The 24,414-nt window shown below is 34.8% G+C and overlaps 1 protein-coding gene across 1 annotated transcript in view; it reads left to right on the forward strand.

The window, feature by feature from the left end:
• Positions 1 to 24,414, forward strand: part of VEGFC (vascular endothelial growth factor C) — a 74,241-nt gene that overhangs the window by 46,021 nt on the left and 3,806 nt on the right. The window contains 5 exon segments of the mRNA XM_027456375.2: positions 4,790 to 5,003; positions 6,164 to 6,354; positions 18,315 to 18,466; positions 22,267 to 22,376; positions 22,823 to 23,153. Of these exon segments, the coding sequence (XP_027312176.1) occupies positions 4,790 to 5,003; positions 6,164 to 6,354; positions 18,315 to 18,466; positions 22,267 to 22,376; positions 22,823 to 23,153 (998 nt within the window).

Here is a 24,414-nt window from a genome sequence, read left to right on the forward strand (position 1 = left end):
CAATTTTGCTAGTACCAAATCAGTGCATATGAGATCAAAATCAGGACTATTCTGGCACTACTGTAACGGCAAACAAACAAAGAAAAAAAAAAGTTGATTTTAATTCTTAAGTATGGTTAAGACATTTTCTCTAATTAGCGTATTTTGTGTTTTTTTTTTTTTTTCTCATAGCAACTTCCAAAAAATAGTGCTGAAATACATGAAGACTGCAATAAAATATTATGCAAGTGAAATGTTTATACATACTTTTGCAATATTTCCATTTGCCTGCACACTGTTTCAACATTGTAATTTAACTACTTGATTTTTACTGCATTTCAGTCAGTCAATAAATACAGGATATAAGCATATTAAAATGGAGGGTTTTATAGGCAGAATTTTCTTATTAAGATTTGTCAACAAAATCCTTGAAAATGTAGTGAGTTGACAACTATTATTGGAACAGATGCATAAAGTACCATTATAGCACATTGCACCATCAATTATGTGTCATGTATTCTGCCAAATATTAAGTGTTCTGACCTTTGTTATTAATAATAGAGGCATACACTGGGGATATGAAAGACAAATAATGTGTGGAAAATCTATTATAGATCTGATTTTTTTTAATGGTTATGGAGTCTGCTTTGTGTCCTGCCTCTCCTTATGTTAGGTATAATTTTATGAAAAACTGGACATTCCAATTGTGGAAACCCACATTGTGAAAAACCTACTTTGACAAAATAAAACATTCCTGAGTTAAATAATTTTTAATGAAAGAAATCTTGTCAGCAAGCTTTATTACTTTATCATTTGGAATGGAAGACAGGTATATAGAGTCAGCATTTTTTGTGAAATTAACCAAAATTTGGACAAAATAGGAAATGTTGCCAGGCAAATCTTACATTTAGAAAAGCAGTTGCATTCAGTTCTTTGGAGATAAAAAAAAACAAACAAACAAACAAAAAAATCCAATCTCTTTTTAACAGTTCTTAATGATCTGGTGTTTTTACTATATGCAGCGTACACTCTTCTATCAACAAAAATTTAACATTTAGCTTGATGTTCATGTCAATAATAAATTTTGACTGTCATGCAAAAATTGAATCACTCTAAAAGCTTCTTATGCTTGTGTTCCTCTGAGCAGTTTGACACAGCTGAGAGTAATTTGACACAGTTCAAAAATACATGCCTTTCATAGACTTGCAGTGAATACACCAAGCAGAAATCATTGAGCTGTGTGTCAAGGTAATATTGGAAACATATTCAAAAATGACATTCATATATATCTATAATCCAGAACACTGCATATACCAGTTAGTACACATGCATGGTTTTCCTTCTTTTCTTGCTAAATCTGAAGAGTAGAGAGAACAAAAGCCTTCTAGTCAATGAGTTTTCTACAGAGTATTCATAAATTTGAATTGAAGTTATCTTTACAAGCAAAGGGTTTTATAAAACTCTACAGAAAATAATTCCAATGCAATAATTAGGATTCACTTAATAATAAAAAAAAAAAAAAGCATACCCATATATTCACACTTGAGATTGTAGGCTATCTGGTAGGCAGATTGTTATTCTGTCTTTCACATAGCTCTGAGGCCCATGGAACGTTTAGGAAGAAATGCACTTGGAGACAATACTTTATTAAATTACATTCACTACTTTATTAAAGTCACTTACTTCTTCATGCTTTCCTTTATTCACATGCATTTAACCTGATTCACATCCATTTAACCATTTATACTGAATTTGCTGTCCAGCTGGAAAGATATGACTTGATTTCCTCACCAAAAAGAATTTCATTAGCACGAATTATACGTAGTAAGTACAACCTCTTTTCTGCTCTATACCATGTTATCTTTTCAACTAAGTCATTTTGAGTTTCAGTACTTACTTTTCTGATGATTTAGGCCTGTACCTTGAATAACTGAAACAGCACTAGTTAGCACTTTGTCTACACTGGTCCATATTGTTTTTAGAAAGTCATCAAAGTGTGGAAGGTGCCAATTCACTTTCTACTTTCACATCACCTCCATTCAGCTAGGATGCAGCTATTAGATGACTAACAGTTTCCATCTCTGTCTTCTATGTAATGAACTGGCATTCAACCCTGTGACAAGATATATAAGGAGCCTCCATGCTGTGACCTCCCATGACATATTTTACCATCACATGTCAGTTACTACAGTACAGTGCTTCAACAACTTGCTTCTCAACGGGCATGTGCTGCAGGATGCTTGGGAAACTACCTGATGGGAATGAGGCTACTCAAAAACCGTCCTCTTTTTATGGAATCAAAGAATGGCTTGGGTTGGAAGAGATCATCCTTAGAGATCATCCAGCTCCAATGCCCCTACTATGGGAAGGCACACCTCTCGTTTGATCTGGTTGCTAAGGGCCCCATCCAACTGGGCTTTAAATACCTCCAGGGATAGGGCTTCTCTGGGCAACCTGTGCCAGTGTCTCACCACCCTCAGAGTGAAGAATTTCCTCCTAATCTCTAATCTAAATCTCCCCTCTTTTAGTTTAAAGCTATTTACCCTTGTCCTGTCATTGTCTGCCCGAGCAAAAATTTTATCTCCATCTTTTTTATAAGCCCATGTTAAGTATTGAAAGGCTGCAATGAGGTCTTTCTGGAGCCTTCTCTTATTCAGGCTGAACGTCCCCAGCCTTTCTGTATAGGAGAGGTGCTCCAGACTCATGTACTTAGAGAGATGAAAGCAAGCAGACAGTGGCTGAAGTAGTTGTTTGTTAAGATTGGATTTTTGCCTGTGACCAATGGATTGAGAAACTGTATGGTATCTTGCAAGGACAGCAGGAGTGATGGGAGCACAAGATACTCTGTGTTGCCAACTATGTTGAAGACAATGCCCAAGATACTGCTTGCTGCATGGCTTGGGCCAGAGAAGGCACTTCCTAGAGGCACTTCCTAGGGAGGCAAGGAAAGAGGTGGAGTCCTGAATGTGTGTTTCTGAGACTGAAAGCTTGATTGTGAAAATGATCGAGGACAAAGTAGTCTGTCATGGCATTGTGGTTAGCAGGGCTGCAGTGATTTATATATTTTTTTTATTTAACCCACAACACTTTGACATATGAAATGATTTTGAAGTTTGCATTAGTTCCGGCTTCTGTAGTTATGGAAGTGAGTTCTGTGAGCCTGTCTTACTGAGGCATTTCTCCTGGATTTGGTACCTGGTAAGAAAGTAGATGCTACACTGTGTGCTGTTTTGTACTTTTCTAGTTGTTTGTGAGATAAAAAGTAGTTTAGTAGTTTTGGTTTGGGTGAGCTAGTTTAGAACTGGTTACTTTACTTGGGAGCATTACTTGTTAGCTAACAAAAGCTAATTGGGCAATTCATCACTGAAGAACTTAATCACTGAATTGAAAGAATTTCTTATTTTCTTAATAGTGGAGTTTGATAAGGAACTGAATATTGAATTTTAATTTCCGTAGTTTTATGTTTCTGGTTTTAGACGTACATTTTATTTACATTGTGTTTCTTGGACTAACAAAACAAGTTCTGTAGCAGCATACACAAAATCTACAGTAGACACCTTACTAAGCATACCTATATTTCATGTCTCATACTGCCATCTAAGGGTGATGTAAGCTGAGAAGGTGACTAAAGGTTCTTTAATATTTTCTGCTTCTCTTCCCTTTAGGAATTCAGCAGTCTGTGGGTGAGAGGGTGGGCAAGAAATCACAGCTGTCCCTTGATATTGTTTCAGCTAAGGGGATAGAGAAATCTAGGAATCTTGAGTAAATGAGAAATTAAAATGTAAATCCCAGTCAGTCTTTTACGAAAATGCCATTGCAATGAGTTTGTGTAAAAGCCAGCAAATAAGAAAGTGAGATTACCAGACTTGAGGCTTCTCTGGAAATAATATGTTACCAAGCATAATACTCATACAATCATAGAAGAGTTTGGGATGGAGAGGACCTTAAGGATCACCTACTTCTAACACCCCTGCCATGGGCAGGGACACCTCCCACTAGATCAGGTTGCCCAAAGCCCCATCCAACCTGGCCTTGAACACCTCCAGGAATGAGGCTTCTCTCGGCAACCTGTTCCAGTGCCTCACCACCCCCATAGTAAAGAAATTATTTCTAATATCTAATCTAGTTCTCCCATTTTTTTAGTTTAAAGCTGTTATGCCTTGTCCTTAGTCCTGAAGAGTTTCAATTGAAAGTCTTACTAGCAAGGGAGTATGCAGTTCAGATTCTTAAAGGTATCAAAATCCTTGACTCATACAAATTTAAGGATTAATCCTTTATAATAAGAATTTATTCACTAGGGATTTCCATAAAAGGATACAAAAATCATATTAATTATTTTCTTCTTTTTCTAAATTTGCTTTCACCCTTTTTGTATTTCTGGGTGTTTTCATTTTCCTGGACTTTTGGAAAATGAAAAAAATATGTTAAATATTAAATAATGTGAGCATCATATCAGTATTTTTGGACTTAAGCATTCCAAATTGTATCATGAAAGCTTTTGTTTCCAGGAAAAAATGCTTTGTTTTGTTTTGTTTTAATCTGCAAATTGTACTTGGATAGGCATAATTCTACAGCTTCTTTCTCACACAGGTGTTTTGAACTACATGTATGATAAAGAATTACTGTCACAGGCAAAATGTTTCAGTATATGTCAATATAGTGTTATGTCAACATCGATTGACAAAAGTAGATTTTGAAATGAGGACCCCTTTGATCAAAACTTTACAATGCATGAGTTGTTTTTCAGGCTAATTTCCAGCAAACCTTGTGTAATAGAGAAAGTAATTAATCTTACATGTTACTTTGACAGGCTCATGCAAGCAAAGACCTGGAAGATCAGTTGCGATCTGTGTCCAGTGTGGATGAACTCATGACAGTACTTTACCCCGAATACTGGAAAATGTTCAAATGTCAGTTGAGAAAAGGAGGTTGGCAACACAACAGGGAACAGTCTAGCTTTGACACAAGATCAGATGATTCACTGAAATTTGCTGCAGCACACTATAATGCAGAGATCCTGAAAAGTAAGTGCAAGTTATAAAATAGGTTATAACATGATAAATTAAAATCTGAAGACTTGTCAGTTACATCAATCTATAGATTGCTTTCTTAGCTCGGTAAATGTAAGAAATTGTTTCTCTTAAGGTATGAGAAATCTTGATTTGTAGAGGCTATAAAAAATTGTAAAAAGCAAAGAAGGCACTAATAGTTAATTCAGTAACTGATTCTGCTCATTTTCTGCAATTAAGTCATGGCTGATAATGTTTTCTTTTCTTATGTGTTATTGCTGTAGGAGGTCAAACTATCCACTTGTAACTTTTTGCTTTTACAAGAGGACAGCTGACTTATATTCAAACAAGAAGAAAACAGCTTTCAAACAAATATGTCAGTACCCCCTTAATATTTTATGTGACCTGAAGCTTACAATTTAGCAAGTGCTTGCAGGCAGAGGAACACAAGATTTATAGTACTAATTTTTGACATGATATTGGAAATCACATACCTTAATGGAGCCCATTTTCTCTGAGTTGCCTACCAAATACTGGCTCCATCAGAGAATAAATGGCCTGTACAACTGCAAGTCTCATGGCTGTTTAGTGTAACTCTGCTTTTGGTAAAGGCTGTATAACACTATGTGAAATACTGGCTGAAATTTATGTGGATGATCTAAGTGTATATACCACCATTCAGGTTAAATCACGTGGTGTGCATGATAGCTAAATAATAGCCTTTTGCTTTAAATTACTCTCTTGTAGTTAACAAAGTGAATGTATTCAAATTAATTTCATGTTAAATGTGGAGACAGCAAATTTATTGTTTTTAATGTATAGTATGATCCAAATGGAGTACAGTGTTGGGACCATTAAATTTTAATTTTCAGAAATCTGCAGTACTTCTCTAGACATCGCTTAAGGTGGGACTTAACTCAAGCAAAGAAGGAACCCATGCAGCTTCAGCATCCACAGCTCCGTTGTAAATATGCCTCTGCTCCATGGCACATGCCTTTGAAGAGAAAATTAGCTAGATGTTAACACTGAACAATGTGTATTTCATTGAACAAAGGGTGGGACTCTTGCAATGCATATTCTGTTTCTAACCATAAATAAAAAAAAAGCTACTTATTTACTGCAGAAGAGTACTGTTTTAAAGCAGCTGCTTAATAACATTCCCTATATTTTGGCAGGTATTGATACTGAATGGAGAAAAACTCAGTGCATGCCACGTGAAGTGTGCGTAGATGTGGGAAAAGAGTTTGGAGCAACTACAAACACCTTCTTTAAGCCCCCATGTGTATCCATCTACAGATGTGGAGGTTGCTGCAACAGTGAAGGACTCCAGTGCATGAATATCAGCACAAATTACATCAGCAAGACAGTAAGTTCTCACTCTTACTACAATCCAAGTGCTCCTTGCAAATCTGTTTATGGCCATGCATACTTAAAACTTATTTATTGCCACGATGGGGAAAGAAAAAAATAAATCTTAAAATATATAGGAAAAACAGCTGAAGATACTACTGCCAGGAAGAAAATGCTTAACCCACAAATATATTTGTTTTTAAAAAAAAAAAAAAAAAAAAGATTATGATGTTATGATGTCCAGTTTTGTTATGACATTTTCCATTAAACTTAATTTTATCTGTTTGCTGTATTTAGCCTGTAATTTTGTTAGTGAAGACTGTATTAGGACATGTGCAGACAGGATTCACATTGCAAAGAGAGGCTTTTAGGAGCTGAACCTTGGCATATTAAGAGCTACTTGTGTAAAGTAGCTTTTTTGTGTGTTTTCATGCAACATCCTCAGGTATATGTCCAGTTTTTATTCTTCAGGACTAGCTCAAGGCTAGTGAACAGGTAAGAGTGTGCAGGGATTGTGCATTGAGCCTGTGAGCTTCTATTAAAGGAAAAATATACATTCCATATTCTATTTTAGGTATCTATAACAATTATTACATCATCTTAAAACAATGGTTTCCACAAAATTTGTGTAAAAATAGTCACACTTCAAAATATTTGCTAGGGTTTGCTCTTGTTACAGTATTTGATCTTTCTGTTGGTTGTGGGCTTTGCTTTTTTTTTTTTTTTTTTACACTTCTTTCTAATACTTTGAAGAAAACTGATTTTAGAGTAAATCTAGTTTCCTTTTTCAACTAGATTCTTCTAGCTGAAGACATCCATATGTATATATAAGTATGATATGTAACTGCATAGCCAATGATTAAATGGTAGCCCATGGAAATATCATTCCCTTGTCACGATAATTCTTATTGCTCAGAGCCTTCTTGAGAGAAGATTAAGAAAAATTCAGAAAACAAAAGCAAATTTTTTTTTTTTTTAAATACATCTTCTGTCTTCATTTCTCATGAAACCTGTCTATGTGAAATGGTGTATTCTACCAAAAATTTTTAATCCTGAGTGTGAGCTAGTGCTAGACAGCCACACAGCACAGGGATAATGCAACTCAAATAGCTTTAACAAGGAAAACTACAACACTGATACCATTCAGCTCCATAGATATTATTCCCCCAACAACTGTCCTAATTCCAGTTGCTTGAAAGATATATATTTTTCATGTTACAAACTAAGAAATATGGCCAGATTAGTATTATTATTATTATCTGGCATATAAGAAGTTTATCTTACCTGAAGAAAGGATGATCTAGTTGGAGACAGTTGTTGCATTTTGCACAGACTTCCTGGTCTTGGAATACAGTGTAATCTTTGGGTGAATAATCCCCTTTGATTCATCTTTCTTTTTATACCTGTTGAGTGAAGTCATTAGTCAATTTTTTTGCCTAACATAAAATGTTTAGATTAGTACTGAGTTTCTTTCTAAGTTCGTGATGTCATTGGTGATGATATGATACAGGTGTAGTTAAAGATTTGAGAGACTCTGAAAAGGAAAATGCTACAAGGCTTGTCAGAAAGAAGAGATGACAGCATTGTTTTGCTTTCTTACCTATTCTGTAAAAGCAAGCAATATAATCTCAGAGTTTTCTATCTCGCTTCTGCTTTCCAGTTTTATCTGGTCCTTGACAGAATGCAGTTTAAAAAAAAAATACTTATAAAGGAAGAGAGCTATAGCTATATCTCTTCATCTGTCATCATCTCAAATCTTTTTAAAGTTATGTGACTACAGCTTGCCCTGTATCAGATGAGCATTAGGAAGAAAAAAGTGTTGGATTCAAGACCCTTCTGTGGAATTCAGGTACCCTGCACACCTATTTTCACTACTGTTTTCCTTTTATTTCCTGAATGAAATGAAAACAAATGGTTAGTAACCAGGCTTCTTATGTTTCTTTTCATAAGTCACCATTTTTGGTAGCCTTATTTTTTGATGTATAAACTCCATAAGAGAAGCCTTATGGTCACCTTGCAGAAAAAGTGTTTAATGGCAAGGGAACTTTTCAGCTGGAGATCTTACTGTGAGGGCAAACACTGGTATTGGTTCCAGACATTAAAATCTAAAGAAAATGGATATTGGCTTTATTCGTAATGAATTAAAAAGAAAAGAGCTAAGCATAGAAATTACTTTTATGGAGACCAAATAATTGATTGGCAGGAGAATGGTCTAGGTCAGCTGTTCCCAGGTTGGCTTGTGGAATGCTGTGGTGGTCCAGAGAGAGTTCAACAGTTCTCCAGTGCTGGCTGTGCTTCTCCTTTCTAGCTACTTAACTTTATTAAGAGAAAAATAGAAAAATATTCAGGTTTGCTTTTAATTTCAACAAAAACTGTTTTTGTAATGCTAGGGGGTGTTTATACAATCATGATTGGGATATGAGACAGTTCCTTAAGATGCGGTACAAGGTCTATGAAAACATTTGAAGGTCCCCTTAGGCTAATTCATAAAATGCCGTAGATCATTTCTTCTCCTTTATCCATGACACTGCAATAGCCTAGGTTTGTAAGTGGTGGCTTATCTAATAAAGGTCTGTGAGGAAGGTGGTTGGCTGGGTTTTGATTTTTTTATGGTGTTTTTTTTTTGTTTGTTTGATTGGTTGGTCGGTTTGTGTGGTGGTGTTTTTTTGTTCCTAAATTGTTATTGATCCTATATCCATTCTCTGTTTCTTTTATACGAGTAATTCAACAGCAGTTACAAAGATTGGAACTACTTGGTGCAACAATAGCTGTCCCTGAGCTGTATTTTTTGTATGCCCCACCTAGAAGTACTTAGTTACAGTGTAAAGAGAAGCAGTGAGGAGATGTCAAAAATGAGCCATCTCATTCCATTCTTCCTCTTGGCTGGCAGGATGGACAGTTTTTTGGCTTCTTTCACATTATTTGATGTAAAGATCCTAAATCTTTTTTCATGGTTACAGTAATAATCCCTTAAGGGAAAACATCTTTCCAAACAGTTTGAGATGAGATTTAGAGGAGCTTTTCTCACAGGAAACAAGCTAGCAGCTTGATGTTGTTTGCCATATTTGAGATGTACGTGATGTTCCTTTAAACAATTTGGAGATGCATTTGTCGCAAGAATTTTCAGTCATTTTGAACTTTACCATTTATGTCTTTTCCCATGCATTTTTCTATATTAGACTGGTGATCGTAATGATAAAGTAGCTACTATTAATAGTGGGAGATAAATCAATATAAATTCCAAATGTTTTTTTTGTTGTTGTTGTTAAAATCTATTGGAAGAAAATTGATTCAAATATAAGAAGATAGAATAAGGAACCCTAGCATGCTAAACATTTATGAAATCATTTATTAAGTCTTCTATCTGGTGGTCTGTGGTACCACACAGTTCTGCCCTGCAAGCTCTTGCAAGAGGAATAAAGAAATAATGAGGTTGAAAAGAAAAGGGGACTGATGCACTTGGCATCACAGTAATTGCAGAGTGCCAAAGGCCATTTGGGTTGGATGGAACAAGTCAGGACCACTTTTGCAATGTCTCCTCTGACTGTACTTCTCACTCGAGAAGCACAGCACAGAGCATATGCGCTGAACTTAAAGAATTTTAAAAAATTACAAGTAAAAAAATGAAAATTCAGGAAAAAAATGGTTTGATAATTGCATGTGTGATTCTGTAAGGGATCTAATTATCCTCTTACCTTTTTATTAGTCTGAAAAGTTCTTTAATTGCATACCTGTCTGTACCAGGAGGCAGAAAATATAAGCATAGGCAGCTGACATTCAGGTCTGTAGGACAAGTTTTTTAGTTTTGGCTGGTGCAGTGGAATGAATGATAGCTATTTAGCCTAAAATATACCTGATTATAGGTTGTGTCTGAGGTAGAGAAATTTGCCATTGAAATTACAGGTCTCCTACTGTGGAGGAGAAAAAATCAAAACAGCCTTTTCAAACCTTTTAAAGTACATGTATGTTATGTATTTTAGTGTCGTGCTTTGTGAATAAAATGCAGTTTCATATTACACATATTCTATAATTAAGACATTATGAGTTCAAGATGACCAGATACCTCTTGTTGACATTGAAAAGTTATAAGAAATATATTAAGAAATGTATTAGATAGTGAACTAACTACTTGACTTTTTTTGCTTCAAATCAGTCCTATGGAGAATTAAAAGTAATTAAATGCCCAGAGATTTGTAAAAATATTTATGGACTATAGCGATAGACTCGAAGCCTGTAATCCAAATGTTCAAAGAAAAATTATCTTTCTTTGTTTTTGAAGGTGAGCATTTCATGTTTGGCTAGGTTGAAAGATTTATGATGGGGAAGATACTATATTCAAAGTATTATCTGTAGATAGATTTGTGTATACTCATTTATGAGAAAGGTTATCATTTTCTCTTTCTGTTCCTGTTTTCCGTTTAGTGTTGTGCTCAGATGAATTTAGTCAAAAAATCAGTCTTGAAAGATGATCTTCAGATTCTGTTTTTATTAATGCAAAATGATAGCTGTAGAAGTCTGTAAAAATACAGTACATAAAAATCTTACTTTTCTATAAATACAAATATCCAGTGATAAATTTGTAAATGTCTTGCAGGGATAACAAAATCAGTCACAACTGGTGAATTTAGCGAATAGAAGATGTATCAGGTTTTGGTCTAAATTTAAAGACTATTCCTTGTTTGTTTGTGGGTTTTTCTGTTTGTTTGTTTATTTGCTTGTTTTAATTAACATGAGAAAGCCAGCATTGATAAAAGTATAGAACCTGTTTGTGTGTTCCCACACAGAAAAAAAAAAATCATCTAAATTGCAAAAACAGGTGTATATAGTTACTGAGGGAAACTATTGTACAGAAATTTACCTAGAAATATTTATAGAATCAAGTTCTATAAAGTGCACATTATCATGTGTCAGGGTGAGAGACATGGACCTGTTTAGCTTGGAAAAGAGAAGACCGAGGGGAGACCTCATCAATGTGTATAAATATCTGAGGGGAGGGTGTCACAGGATGGAGGCAGTGTCTTTTGAGTTGTGCCCAGTGAGAGGACGAGAGGCAATGGGCACAAACTGAAGCACAGGAAGTTCTGGCTGAATATGAGAGGGCACTTCTTTACTGTGACAGAGCACTGGGGCAGGTTGCCCCAGGTTGTGGAGTCTCCTTCTCTGGAGATATCAAAATCTTCCTGGATGCCATGCTATTCAATGTGCTGTAGGTGATCCTGCTCGGCAGGGGGTTGGACTAGATGACCTTCAGAGGTCCCTTCCAACCTTCGCCATTCTGTGATTCTGTAGAAAGTAAAGCTTTTTTTTTTTTTCAATATAAAACAACAGTCTCGTAGCTGACTTTCACAGTAGCCTATCTGATAATTAACACTTCTGTTATTAAGCATAGTCCTAATGCTTTGAAAAGTAAATGTAAAAATGACCATTAGTATCTGAAGAGACTTTGATAAAAAAAAAAAAAAAAGATGGTACCTGAAGAAGAATCAGCTTTAAGATCTAGAGTATATTTAGCAGATACATGAGATCTGATGATAACTTAACATGTGTTGTTGATCAATAATTAAATCACATTTTCTTATACTATAGGCATGGAAAAAGTTGTGATGGAAATACAACTCTCTCATTCTAAATATAGGAAATATGTTTTCTATTCAGTATGTATGTTCTGTACAAGGAGAAAGAATATCAAGTAATCTTGATAATGGTCAGTAGAAACTACAGAAAATATGTATTCTTAAAAAAAAGTCCTGCAACCAAAGCTTTTTGAAAATCCACATAGTATCAATTACTGCGATGATTTTGGCACAAAATTCTTGCTTTAATAACACTATAGTTTTTACTCAAAAGTGGATGATCTTCTTGCAATTTACTGTGCAAGGCTCTTCAATCTTTTTGTGACACAAAAAAAAAAAAGGAAAAAAACATCAGAGTCACACACTATCATGTTCAATGGTAAACAAATATAGTTTAAGCAGCCTAGTGTTAGGAGTACCCAGTTTACCCCATTGGGTAAATCACCCCATTAGGTAATTACTCTATTGTCATTCTCAGCCTAACTTTGCTATTCTTTAATCACAGGTGATGTTGTCTGTGCCAGACACTTGATGCGTTGTTTTTACTTTCTTGGTTTTTGCTTTAAAACTTCAGCAAAAGTGGTGGTTCTGCTGCTTCTTAGACCAGAATGAGAGAGAATCATAGAATCATTCTGGTTGGAAAAGACCTCAAAGATCATCTAGTCCAACCTTTAACCTAGTACTAAAGTCCACCGCTAAACCATGCTGCTATGTTGTACATCTACACTTTTCTTGAAGATCTTGAGGTAAGGTAACTGAACTGATTATCTGGGCAGCCTATTCCATTGCGGCACAACTCTTTCAGTAAAGAAATTTCCCTAATATCCAACCCAAACATCCCCTAATGCAACTTGAGGCCATTTTCCCTCATCACTTGGTGTTTGGAAGAAGAACCTGATTACCCACCTCGCTACAACCTCCTTTAAGGTAGTTGTAAAGTACTCATAGAACCTCTTTTCTAGATCCTTCACCTTCACCAGCTTCATTGCCCTTCTTTGGACACACTCCAGCACCTCGATGTCCTTCTTGTAGTTGAGGTGTCAGCATAAAATGAAACTTAAAGAAAATTAAAGGGGCCAACAAAATAAATTTTTTTTTTTTTTTCTCTGAAAAAGTTGTAATGTTTCCTGGCTTTAGGCAAAGTATATGATGCTTGTTAATTTGTAGCAGGAATATGTGTTTTGTTATCTTCAGGACAATCTGCATGCTCTTAGGCCTGAAAAAATACTTTTTTTTTTTTTTTTTTTAAGACCTAGGAAAGGCATGAAAATGGAGAGTTGGAATTATTTGTGACTAGAGCACTTCATAATTTTGAGTTGAACAACTATGCAGTTTCAGATATAGACACCTAAATCATATTTTTTTAGGGAGAACCTGTCATTAATACATCTATCTTTATCATGGTGGGAGGGATGGAACCTGGCTGATTCAGAAGGAGCTGGGACAAGATTTGCGTGTGCTAAGAATTATATTAAGGAGACCAAAACCAGGGAAGGGCATTGAGCTTTGCAGGCTGGCTGGCTGGCTGAAAGAAAAGCTATGTTTGGGATGAAGTGAGGGGAGGCTGGCATGGAGAATCATACTGGGTGTAGACCTAAGGAAACAAGGGCTGAACACAGTGCTTTGTAGAGGAATACTGGGAGGGGTGAGAAAGACTGGAAGACCTGCAGGCTAGTTGTCTGTTGCAAAACAGCCTTAGACTGGCTGAATGGAATGTGCTCAGTTCCTGTGAAATGCATTAACTCTGTATGTTTTATAGCTGTTCTTCCATTGTGTCGAGATTCCATTAGTATTTGTGATATACTGATATATACAGTATGTTATTTATATATGTTGACAGTATTAGCTCATGTGGAAGAGGCTGCAACACAGCTTTAACTGTAATTATTTTTTTCATGTTAAATATATATATATATATATATATATATATATAAAAAATACTCTTTAGTTATCACGTATTGCTGTGGTGGTTGTTTTCCATTGGTTTCCTGACCTTAATGTAGTGTTGGTAGCATGTAAATACAGAACAGCATGGGAAAGTTGAGTCTAATTTTTTCTTTTAAATTATGAGTATTTGCCTCTAACTTTAGTAATACTCATTGCACGTACTTTAATTTGCTGTTAAATGTACTATAATTATTCACATTTTTCTCAAAACTTTGAGCCATAAAAGCTCTCCACCTTGAAAAAAAAAACACTACCCTAATACCTCCTACCATCAGATTTCATGTTCTTCAGGAGATTGAAGCTCATTCTTTGCAGCCTTTCATCCTGAGTATCTGTCTTTATGCAACAGCCCCTGAAGAACTGACCTGGTGGAAATGTCTTTCCCCTTATTGTCTGTAGCATTAATTAGCCTGATTTTTACTATCATTTGAAGCTGAGAAGGAAGGGCAGATTTGGGCCTTTAAGAATACAGTGAAACCAATCCTCTACTGAATGGGGCAGTCAGACAGAAATATTAACCATCTGCTGGCTTGAGAGGAGGTACCCACAGCAACAGTAGACACCCAGCAATGGTGCCAGCAAAGAAGGCAGTCAAGAACCAGCATCCTGCTCAGATGCTGTGGTACATTTCTTATACAACAGTCCTTTCTGGATATTGACATTTGGCTATTAGGTATTGTTAAATATGGCCTGTAGTTGACAACAGCTGTTTAAACGCATTGCTCTATTGGATGAAGAAGATTAGGAAGAAATAAATTAGAGATACTAACAAAACCAGAAAGCATTACATAAGGTCAGATCTTACCTAACTTGAAGTGATTTATTGACATAATAATTCAAACTCTGTGTATGTATATTCACTTTCACTTAAATAACTTAATTGGATTTAGAGATGCTGCTATCAGTTGAGAGCAAAGCATTTTTTTTTAGAATGGATCCTATTTCAAAATGCCAGAGATTACTTAAGCAGAATTATTCGGAGTTATATAATACATTTTCTGTAGCAGATTACTTTTCAATAATGTATTTCTTGTGAAATCACTTCTTGATATATTTTGCGTTATCAGAAGAGAAGAATAAATATCTCCTTTTCCAGAATGCATCAGAATATAGTATCCTAATAGCATGTGCAGACATGCTAAAATATAATACTAAATATAATGTGTTATAATCACTAACATAAATAGGTGAGTTTGGGTTATTGGCTTTATTTGTAAGCAGTAGCTGCAAGCGGGTGATGTAAAATATGCTGTTAACAGAATTTTATTTAACAAATTGAAGGTTATTCTATGAGAACAGGGAAACTAGTTTACCTTTCCATTGCTGAACTAGGGTACTTTGTACTGTACTACTGAATGGTAATAGTTGTTAGCAATATTCACATCTAAACTGATACCTTTCACAGTTTAAATGGAAGGATAAATGTAGATGAAGAAAATTCATGCCCACCCTCTTTTCAGCTCACAATTGGGAAGTCTTAGAATTTTTAATGAAATTTCTCGTAGTGTACTCCAGAAGCCCAACATGTGCTTGGGGATTGTAGCAGTGGTCCTACACTGCCATCTCCAGTGGTCTGGAGTCTGTTACACTTAGCAGCATGGCAGACTGATGTATTCCTAGAGCAAAGGAAGAACAGACCATGCTCTTTTTTCAAGAAGCTGCAGTTTGGTCCATGCAAAGAATCATGTTTATCTTCAGCTGCTAAATTTTATTATTTCTCCCTAGAACTAGTGGGTTTTAGTGGATTTTTACTTCAGCTTTGAAAAAGCAAATTCATGTTGTCATAGGAGAACAGAGAAAGCAGAAGATTCTCTTCATATGTGTAATATTGTGATTAAGTGCATATTCTTTGTCCAGCCCTAGTGTTTGATCTGCCCTTTGGTTCATATGTGTATTAAAAATCTTTTTTACAAGATATTTAATACATTATAAAGTCCTTTGCTCTGTAAGTTCTTAGGTGCCCTTTTTTTTTAAGGAGGCCTTAATGGCTGTACTGTCCTTCCAAAAGCACAAATTGTTTAAAAAAGTATATAAAATGGAATTCTTGCATACGTAGGTGACTGACTTTTGCCAACTCTTTAGAGATCAAGATTTAAAAAACAGATAGCCAAAAACCTCAGCATGTATTTTCTCAAATGTGTACTGTATATAGAAGTGAAAGCTATTTTTCATAAATGTGGTCCTTTCTCTCTTTACACCCTCCTCTCCGATTTCTTTGTGTGTGTGTTAATACCAAACCTATGATGGTCTTCAAATAGATTGGTATTTTTAAGAGAAATAAATAGGTACATAAATTTATTTTCATATAAAAAAAATATTAGTATGAAAAGACTGTGTTATGATTATTGCTCTCTTTGGATGAGACGTTGGTGAGAATGCCGTTTGTGATTAATTTAAAAACTTTTATAACAGATGAGGGTAAAGGAGCCAATATTGATTTGTAAGCCAACAAGGATTATAAGAATAATAAAAAGTTGATAAAATTTCTCTTTCCAGAAATCTATATTGAACTTAGTGAAAAGCCTGGAAGTTTGCCTGGTGATAGTTATGTTTAAGAGAGGCAGACACTGATTTTGCATTCATTTTATTAGTACCAAACTTTAAACTAGGAGTGGACTTGTGCCTTTATAATGACCCCAAAATTTAATAAGGGTTATTTATTTTGCAATGGGAACAGGAATCCAAATGTTAATATTCTTTGTTGAGAAGCCTCTTTGTCAAGATAAACTCTTTCCATGGTAGCTCCATAAATGGAGAGCTTTTTTCCATCAGTACTATTTTCTGTTTGTTTTTTCCTTGTACAGAAGCAAAGATATATCATTTTGCATTTTTAGATTCTATTGGGAAAAAAAAAAAAAAAAAAAACTAATATAAAGGATTTAGTACTTCTTGCAGGAAAGCTAATATTCTGTAACAGAATAAGATGCAAATATAGTACTTCTGCCAACTCAGTTCTTTTATGATGACACTCACAACATTAAACTTTTTTAAAGATACAGTCACTCAATGCTTCCAAAATTCATTTTGTAAAATAGATATTTGTCAGAGTTGAAAGCCCTTCACAAAGTTTAGGTTTAAGTTACCTAATTTAGGTACGGCAATGATATGAACTTTATCGTGGGCTGTGCAAGCACCCCTTTACCTTGCGGGTCCTTGGTGAATACACCCCATACAGCTGTACCTGCATGCTTATTAGCACCCAGGCTCACTTGTGTACTCCTATGTAAGATTTTGTGTTCAAGACATCCTGAAGATGTACTTTGCATCTTGAGTAATTTAAAATGATCAGTGTTTTAATTACATTTGCAAGCTTCCTATATGCCATACTATAAAATTATTGACTGTAAAGAAAAAAAAAAAGCAAAAAATATGTTATAAAAACACATTGCAGATTCCAGCTAAAAATTAATCATCAACTGAAACTGGACAAATAACTAAAGACCATATTTTTAAAGGCCCCAGACTATTCAGAAATATTCTTAAATGCATTTGGAAATGTGACTGCACACCTAAAAGTCAACAGTGTGCTATTGTATTAAATATACCACCAAAAATATTTTTTAAGACTTTGACCTAAAGTATTTGTCCTAACTTTTCAGTAAACTATTGAAATTTTAGTTTTGAAATTTTCTTAATTTCTTAAAATTAGATGACCTGAATTAAATAATGAAATGTGTCTGGGTAGTTTTCTGTTATCCCATGTTGAGTTTTTCCACAAGGCATCACTGAAGTTATCTTCTTTGACTCATTGAATTACAGTTCCCACTAAAATTAGGCTTTTGTTCATTTGCATACATTAATATTTCATTAAAATATATCATTTCTTAATATTCTGGAAATATATTCTTAGTACAAGATGCATTCTGTTAGGGTGACCATATAATTTTCACTGATATAAATACTAGAAAGTCAAAAATATGGTATGTGTATTTCAAACTCATTTATATGAAAATGATAATTTTAATGAAAATGATTTGATCTAAATATGTTGCTGTTTTATACAAGCTCTGTAATTTTTCAACTGATGTATTATGTCATAGGTGATCCCCTTTTTAAATTATTATTGTTTTCCAAATTTTTGAAGAATCTTTCAAATACTATGTTTTGGATATTAAAAAGGCTGCCAATTTGAAGTAATTTCCTCTAGAAGAATGAGTTCTTCATAAATTTTAATCTTTTAACATCTTTGATTTGAATGTCATAGTAAGCAAACTGGCATATAACAGGATTTAACACTAAAAATGTTAAGTGTTATGACATAGATACTGTATTCTTTTTTTTTTACTTAGTAATTATTTAGCAGTATCATTGAATATTGAACTGAATGATAGTGGAGAACAAAAACCGAAGCTTAAATTCCCTATGGCGTTTTGTCTATGTCATTATATTATCTTTAGTTATACTGTTACCGGTCTATAAAAAAGTTCTTTTCTTCTCTTTGCTTTCCCTTCTGTAGTTGTTTGAAATTACAGTGCCTCTTTCTCATGGCCCCAAACCTGTAACCGTCAGTTTTGCCAATCACACGTCCTGCCGATGCATGTCTAAGTTGGATGTTTACAGACAAGTTCATTCTATCATAAGACGTTCCTTGCCAGCAACACAAACCCAGTAAGTATGAGACTTGTCTTTCCTTTCACCTTACAAGCAAGCATGTGTAATTAAATTTAAAATATTGCTGGAAGCTTTCACAGTTAAGATAGGTGACCTTGTATACATCAGTAATAGCAGAATACATTTTGCAAAGGAGCTAATGGTGGTTTACATGGAAAGAACATTACTAAAGTAATTAACACAGTACCTTTCTACCCAGTGGGTAAACTGGGAATAGGTCACTAATAAAAAGTGAAGAAAAAAAAAATTATAATAGTTGGTTTGTTTGTTTTCCCCCACGGAGGAGCAAAAATGTAGCTAAGGGGAAAAAAAAAAATCAACTTCTTAAAAAAAAATAACACTAAGAAAAGAAAGCTATCAAAAAATACTGACTTTAGAAATAAGGAGCAGGTAATATGTCTCCCTCAAGCTGTATTTTACTGTTAATATAATAAGATTAATAATAATATTTTTTTTAAAAGCTGTTAAAAGAAAACTCCTGTCTTTAGGGAATCTTTGACTAAAAATCTTTTTGGACATTTTCATATGCCAGAAGTGAAAACAAAATAGAGCGGGAAGGGGAAGCAGTCCACAAAACTGACAAACTGACATATCAATTTGTTTGAGTAGTTCATAGGCTTGGTGATTTTGTAAGGAAAAACTCACAAAAGTATTAGCACTGAAGTAATTGTCATTAAAACACTTGAAGAACTTACTACCATTAATTCACAGGACTGAGTGGTGATTTCATGGTGCATACATATTTAGTAGGACAAAAATACTTAACAGGCTACTAGTTGCTTTATAGACGATGAATGACTAAAACCTGAACTGGAATCAATTATATACATTTTTAATAAGATGAGTGAATAGTTTAAAACACCCATAGAAGCAAGCTAGGTCTTTCTCTTTTCATTTGTTCATTCAGTTAAAATGTGAATGTTAAATGTTTTTATCAAAATGTGGATTAGAAAAATATTAGGGAATAAATCTATTTATAGTTTGATTGCATAATTAATGGATTGTAAAAAGTCAATAATGAAGACAAATTATGCTGACTGTTGGCAGCTTCTCAGTATCTAAGATTACAATTACTATTACAGGAGTTTATTCTGTGCATGAAAGAGCTACCTATATTTAAAGGGAAGTAAGCATGGACATACCAGACTTTGGCCAGCTGACTGTCCTGCAGTAGTATACTGTAGTAGAACACACTATATAGTAGCATTCTGTAGTAGTAGAACACACACAGGCCTTGCCTACTGTTAAATATTATCTTTACTTTCATTTCCAGAATCTTGAGGCAGTCAGGCTCATTGGTTTTTGTGTTTTGTTTTTGTTTGTTTGTTTTTCATATTTTCATTTTAGAAATCATTGCTTTTAAACTTAAAGCCATTTATATGTTGCTGATGACTGCCTGGATTCTTTTCAGAATCCCACTGTTTTCTGTGTTTTGTTGGTGTTGTTTTTAATTTACATTCTTGTCACAGTGGTAGATCTGAAAGTGTGCATGTATTTCTGCACCTCTCATTTTAACAGAAGTACAATAATAATATGCATATTATTTATGCATATTAATGTATATGTATTAATGGAAAGAAAAGCCTAAGAGTGTAAATTCTGGTTTTAGGGTAGTAAACTTAGCATCTAGTAGGAATTGAAGGCTGGACTGTAACATGATGCACATGTTAGAAAGAGGAAAATAACTTGTAAGACATAACATAAACAGTTGCGCTTTTTTGTATAAAATATATTTTCTGCACAACTTTATCATGCGAATTAAGGTCCAGGTCTTTGCCTGTTCTCCCACTTTGTTCTGTTTATTTAATTTTAATAAGTAGTAGCTAGCACTACATACCTGTGGGGCTGAGGCATGTCAGTTCATGCTAACCAATGTTTCCGAATACCTTCTGGATTAATGGCATCTTAATCTGTACCCTTCTCTGTCTGTATAGAATTTCATCAAGATGTGCTACTCAGTTAGAAAATTGTTACTTTATTTTAGGAGCTTGGTGATTTTGGAGGAGCAGGAGGGGAGGGCATGGTCTTTATATATCATGGTCTATATATATCATTCAGATTCGAGTCTCTGTGATGACCGTTTTTTTCCATGGTAGTGTAAATAGGTACTTACAGAGCTGACAGGCATATTTTATATGTGGTTTGTGTGCATGCTGTACACATTAAATGTTTCTCCCTCCTGTGCATCATCTGTCTTGACAATGACAGGTAATGACTTAGTATGCTTTTTTATTTTATTGTTTTATTTTGTTTTATTTTATTTTGAGTTGATAATGGTTAGGAGAGAAGGTAGTGATTTTTTTTTTCAAAGTGTTTTTCCTCTGATTTTTAAGCCTTCTTAACTTTCCAAAAAAGTTATAATAAGATTTTAAAATTTGAGCCATGTCCCCCAGTAATTTGCTGTCCCAGCAGCCAAAGAATTTCTAAGGAAAGTAGTTGCAGGTTTTTTTGCTAGTTGTTTCCAATCTTGATGTTGAAATACATACAGTTCTCTTCAAATTCTTAGTTTTCATATCAGCATCGTCTTATTATGGTTCATGTGTTCTTGGTGTTTTCACACAGTGTCACCCTTCTGACAATTGCCTTCTCTGCTCCAGGTGTGATTTGGGGTGGGGGGGTTAACAGAATACAATTACATGCCTGTACATTCTCAAGCTGCAACAGGAGACAGGCAAAAAGGCATATATGCCAAGTGAAGGAGCAAGAATGAGATCATTAGCGGAATGAAATCAGAAAACACCAGCTTGATAAAACAGGAGGTGTTACAGGGTGATGTTGAACTAGAGGCAAAGAGTTGTTTAATGTGGTTGAATGATAATCAAGGAAGAATGTCCTAGCACCTGCATTTTTGAATGTGTGAGTAATGCTGCTGCTCTCAGGGAAATGAGAAAGTGCCTAAAATGGGTAATGTATGAGCTGTCTTAACACATGAGAATTTTAGAAATACTCTAGACACAATGAATTAACGACACAGCCTGGATGGGTGAAGTTAGGCATGACTCGTTAAAAGTTGTAATGGGCATCTGCGGTGATAAAGAAATTGCAAACAAGGAAGATCAGATAATATATATAAATATTCTCATGTGGTGGACCTACTAGCTGTTTCACATCCTTTAAAGAGATTAGCTGCTGTTAGGATTTTTTTTGCTTTCTTTGGCACCACTATGTTGGCTACAAAACTCCAGCAGGTACAGAGCACTAAACTGTTAAATTTTGTATTTTCTTTCATTTCTAAAGTGACTTCGTCGCTGCTGAGGTCCAAATCTTCAGAGTCAAGAAAGCTGGCCAAGATTTGAGAGGCTGATGAGAAATAATCAGTTAATGACACACAACTATCATATAAAGGGGAAGAGAATCTGGTTACATTTTAGAAAATTGAGTTTGGTCTACACCATTGATTCAGAAACTGTTATCAACTGTTGTCATGTCCTGCTAAAAAACAAAATAGAAAATTATTCCAGTTGCCACCTATGTGGTATTTGACATGCAAACACTTTTTATACTGCTCTATTTTATATGTAAGGCTTCCATTCAAGGGTTAGAAAGTACAAGTATCAGTTTCTAGAAGTTAAAGCTAAAAATTGAAATGTAAGAATGTTTCTTCAGCAAATGGTTGAAGATTCTCCTACTTGGGGGAACCTTAACTAGTAGCAGACTTTGATAGGAGTTAAAAACAAGATCATGAACGAACCTTTGAAAGGCATTTTGTAATGGAGGGAAAAATGCAATTAGCACCTAAAAACAATTTCTTCTTGATTTCTTATGGCAATAAACCAACTGTATATTTCATTCTATAGGTGTCACATGGCAAACAAGACCTGTCCAAAAAATCATGTCTGGAATAATCAAATTTGCAGATGTTTGGCACAGCATGATTTTGGTTTCTCTTCTCACCTTGGCGATTCTGGTAGGTAGTTTTGCTTAGCAGATTAAATGTAGTTCCATTGTTTGACTTACCTAAAGAAGGTAAAGAAATTAAGAGTTGAGAATTAAATCATAGAATGGCTTGGGTTGGAAAGAGACCTTAAAGACCATCTACTTTCAATCCCCCTGCCATAAGCCAGCATGCCATGCACTAGATTGCCTAGATTGCCACGCACTAGGTTGCCTAGGGCCCCATCCAGTCTGGCCTTGAACACCTCCAGGGATGGGGCATCCACAACTTCTCTGGGCGGCCTAAATGAATTTTTTCTTTATTAGTGGTATTACATAATGTTGCCTGTCTTCTGATTTATGTTTGTTCTCCAGACACCTTGAAAGGTAAGAATTTTCTATCATTTCTGCACTTAAAAATATGGGAATAGGATGAAATAAAATTCTGATACTTGTGTAACTCCTTTGTTGTATTTCCAGACACATCTGATGGATTCCATATTTGTGGACCAAACAAAGAGCTGGATGAAGAAACCTGTCAATGTGTCTGCAAAGGAGGCATGCGGCCCTCAAGCTGTGGACCTCACAAAGAATTAGACAGAGCATCGTGTCAGTGCATGTGCAAAAACAAACTTCTCCCTGCTTCCTGTGGACCCAACAAAGAATTTGATGAAGAGAAGTGCCAGTGTGTATGTAAAAAGACCTGTCCCAAACATCAGCCACTAAATCCTGCAAAATGCATCTGTGAATGTATAGAATCTCCCAATAAATGCTTCTTAAAAGGAAAAAGATTCCATCACCAGACATGCAGGTAAAACATCAGTCTTAATCTCTTTTGGTGTGCCTAAGGTAGAAAATTTGGGGTTGTGTTATTAGCTGTTTTGCTGAATCATTTTGTAGCCATAAATTGTAAGCCTCTCTTAGGTTCAGTTTTATCTTCTATAACTTTTATATCTCAGAGGAAACTACTAGGCAGAATAAATATTCTACAGCGTGCTTAGTTTCTTATGCTCTCTTTTACTAGTACTTCATATTAATCTCTTTTCTTTTGATGAAAATTAAATAACATGAAAGAAAGAAAGAGAGAAAGAAAGGAAGATTAAAGTACCACTTATTTTATACCACTTATTTTATTTCCAGGAACAAAATTCTTCTTAATTAGATTTCAGAAGTCAGTTCTGGAGATATAATCATTTGTTTTATTTTCCACAATTCTGCATATGCTTCATTTCACTCAGTTGATGCTAAAGATTTATGAGTACACAAAAAGTCTCTTAGCTCTGGGTGATTTCTGTGAAAAGGCAGATCTATGTGATTTTACAGTTATATACACACGTTCATCATTTAAATTGGGATTTGGCCAGGCAAGAAACTCTGAAATTTATTTATATATCACAGGAGCTTTTCCTTCCATGACTGCTACATCAACAGAGGTAGCAGTCTATATACATACATATTTAAATGTCTAGGTTTTAAGAATCAAACAATATTATTTCTGCCTTATATAATTTTGTTGAGGTAAGTTTTTCTGCAAAGTTAATTTGTTAAAACATAAGACTATGCTATTTGGAGGAGAAGGATCACTTCTATTTATTAATATATCAAAATTATTTATATTGTATTGATTACTCTTAACATTTCCTGAAATGTCCATTCATTGGAAATGGAAAATAGGGAGATTTAAATATCTCTGGTAATTTGTAGTTTATCAAAAGTAAGCCACATGCTTAGTTTTCATAAAACATGTAATTGACAGTTATGTCCACATTAGTTTATCGTTAATTAAGACAACATGTCTAATATCAGGAATGAGAGCTGTGCTGAAGAAAGGAGAAAAAAAAAAAAGATTAACAACTGGCATTATCTGCTTTTCTCTCTTTTGGTTGACATAACAGAGTTTGAATCTCTTTCTTACTTTCAAAGACAATATGATATAAGAAACAGATGGAGAAAAGGAGGCTCAGGGTGCCCTTATTGCTCTCTATAGGTACATTAAAGGAGGCTGTAGAGAGGTGGGGGTTGGTCTATTCTCCCATGTGCCTGGCGACAGGACGAGGAGGAATGGGCTAAAG

This window comes from Anas platyrhynchos, chromosome 4 (assembly GCF_047663525.1).
Source record: "Anas platyrhynchos isolate ZD024472 breed Pekin duck chromosome 4, IASCAAS_PekinDuck_T2T, whole genome shotgun sequence".
Lineage (NCBI taxonomy): Eukaryota > Metazoa > Chordata > Aves > Anseriformes > Anatidae > Anas > Anas platyrhynchos.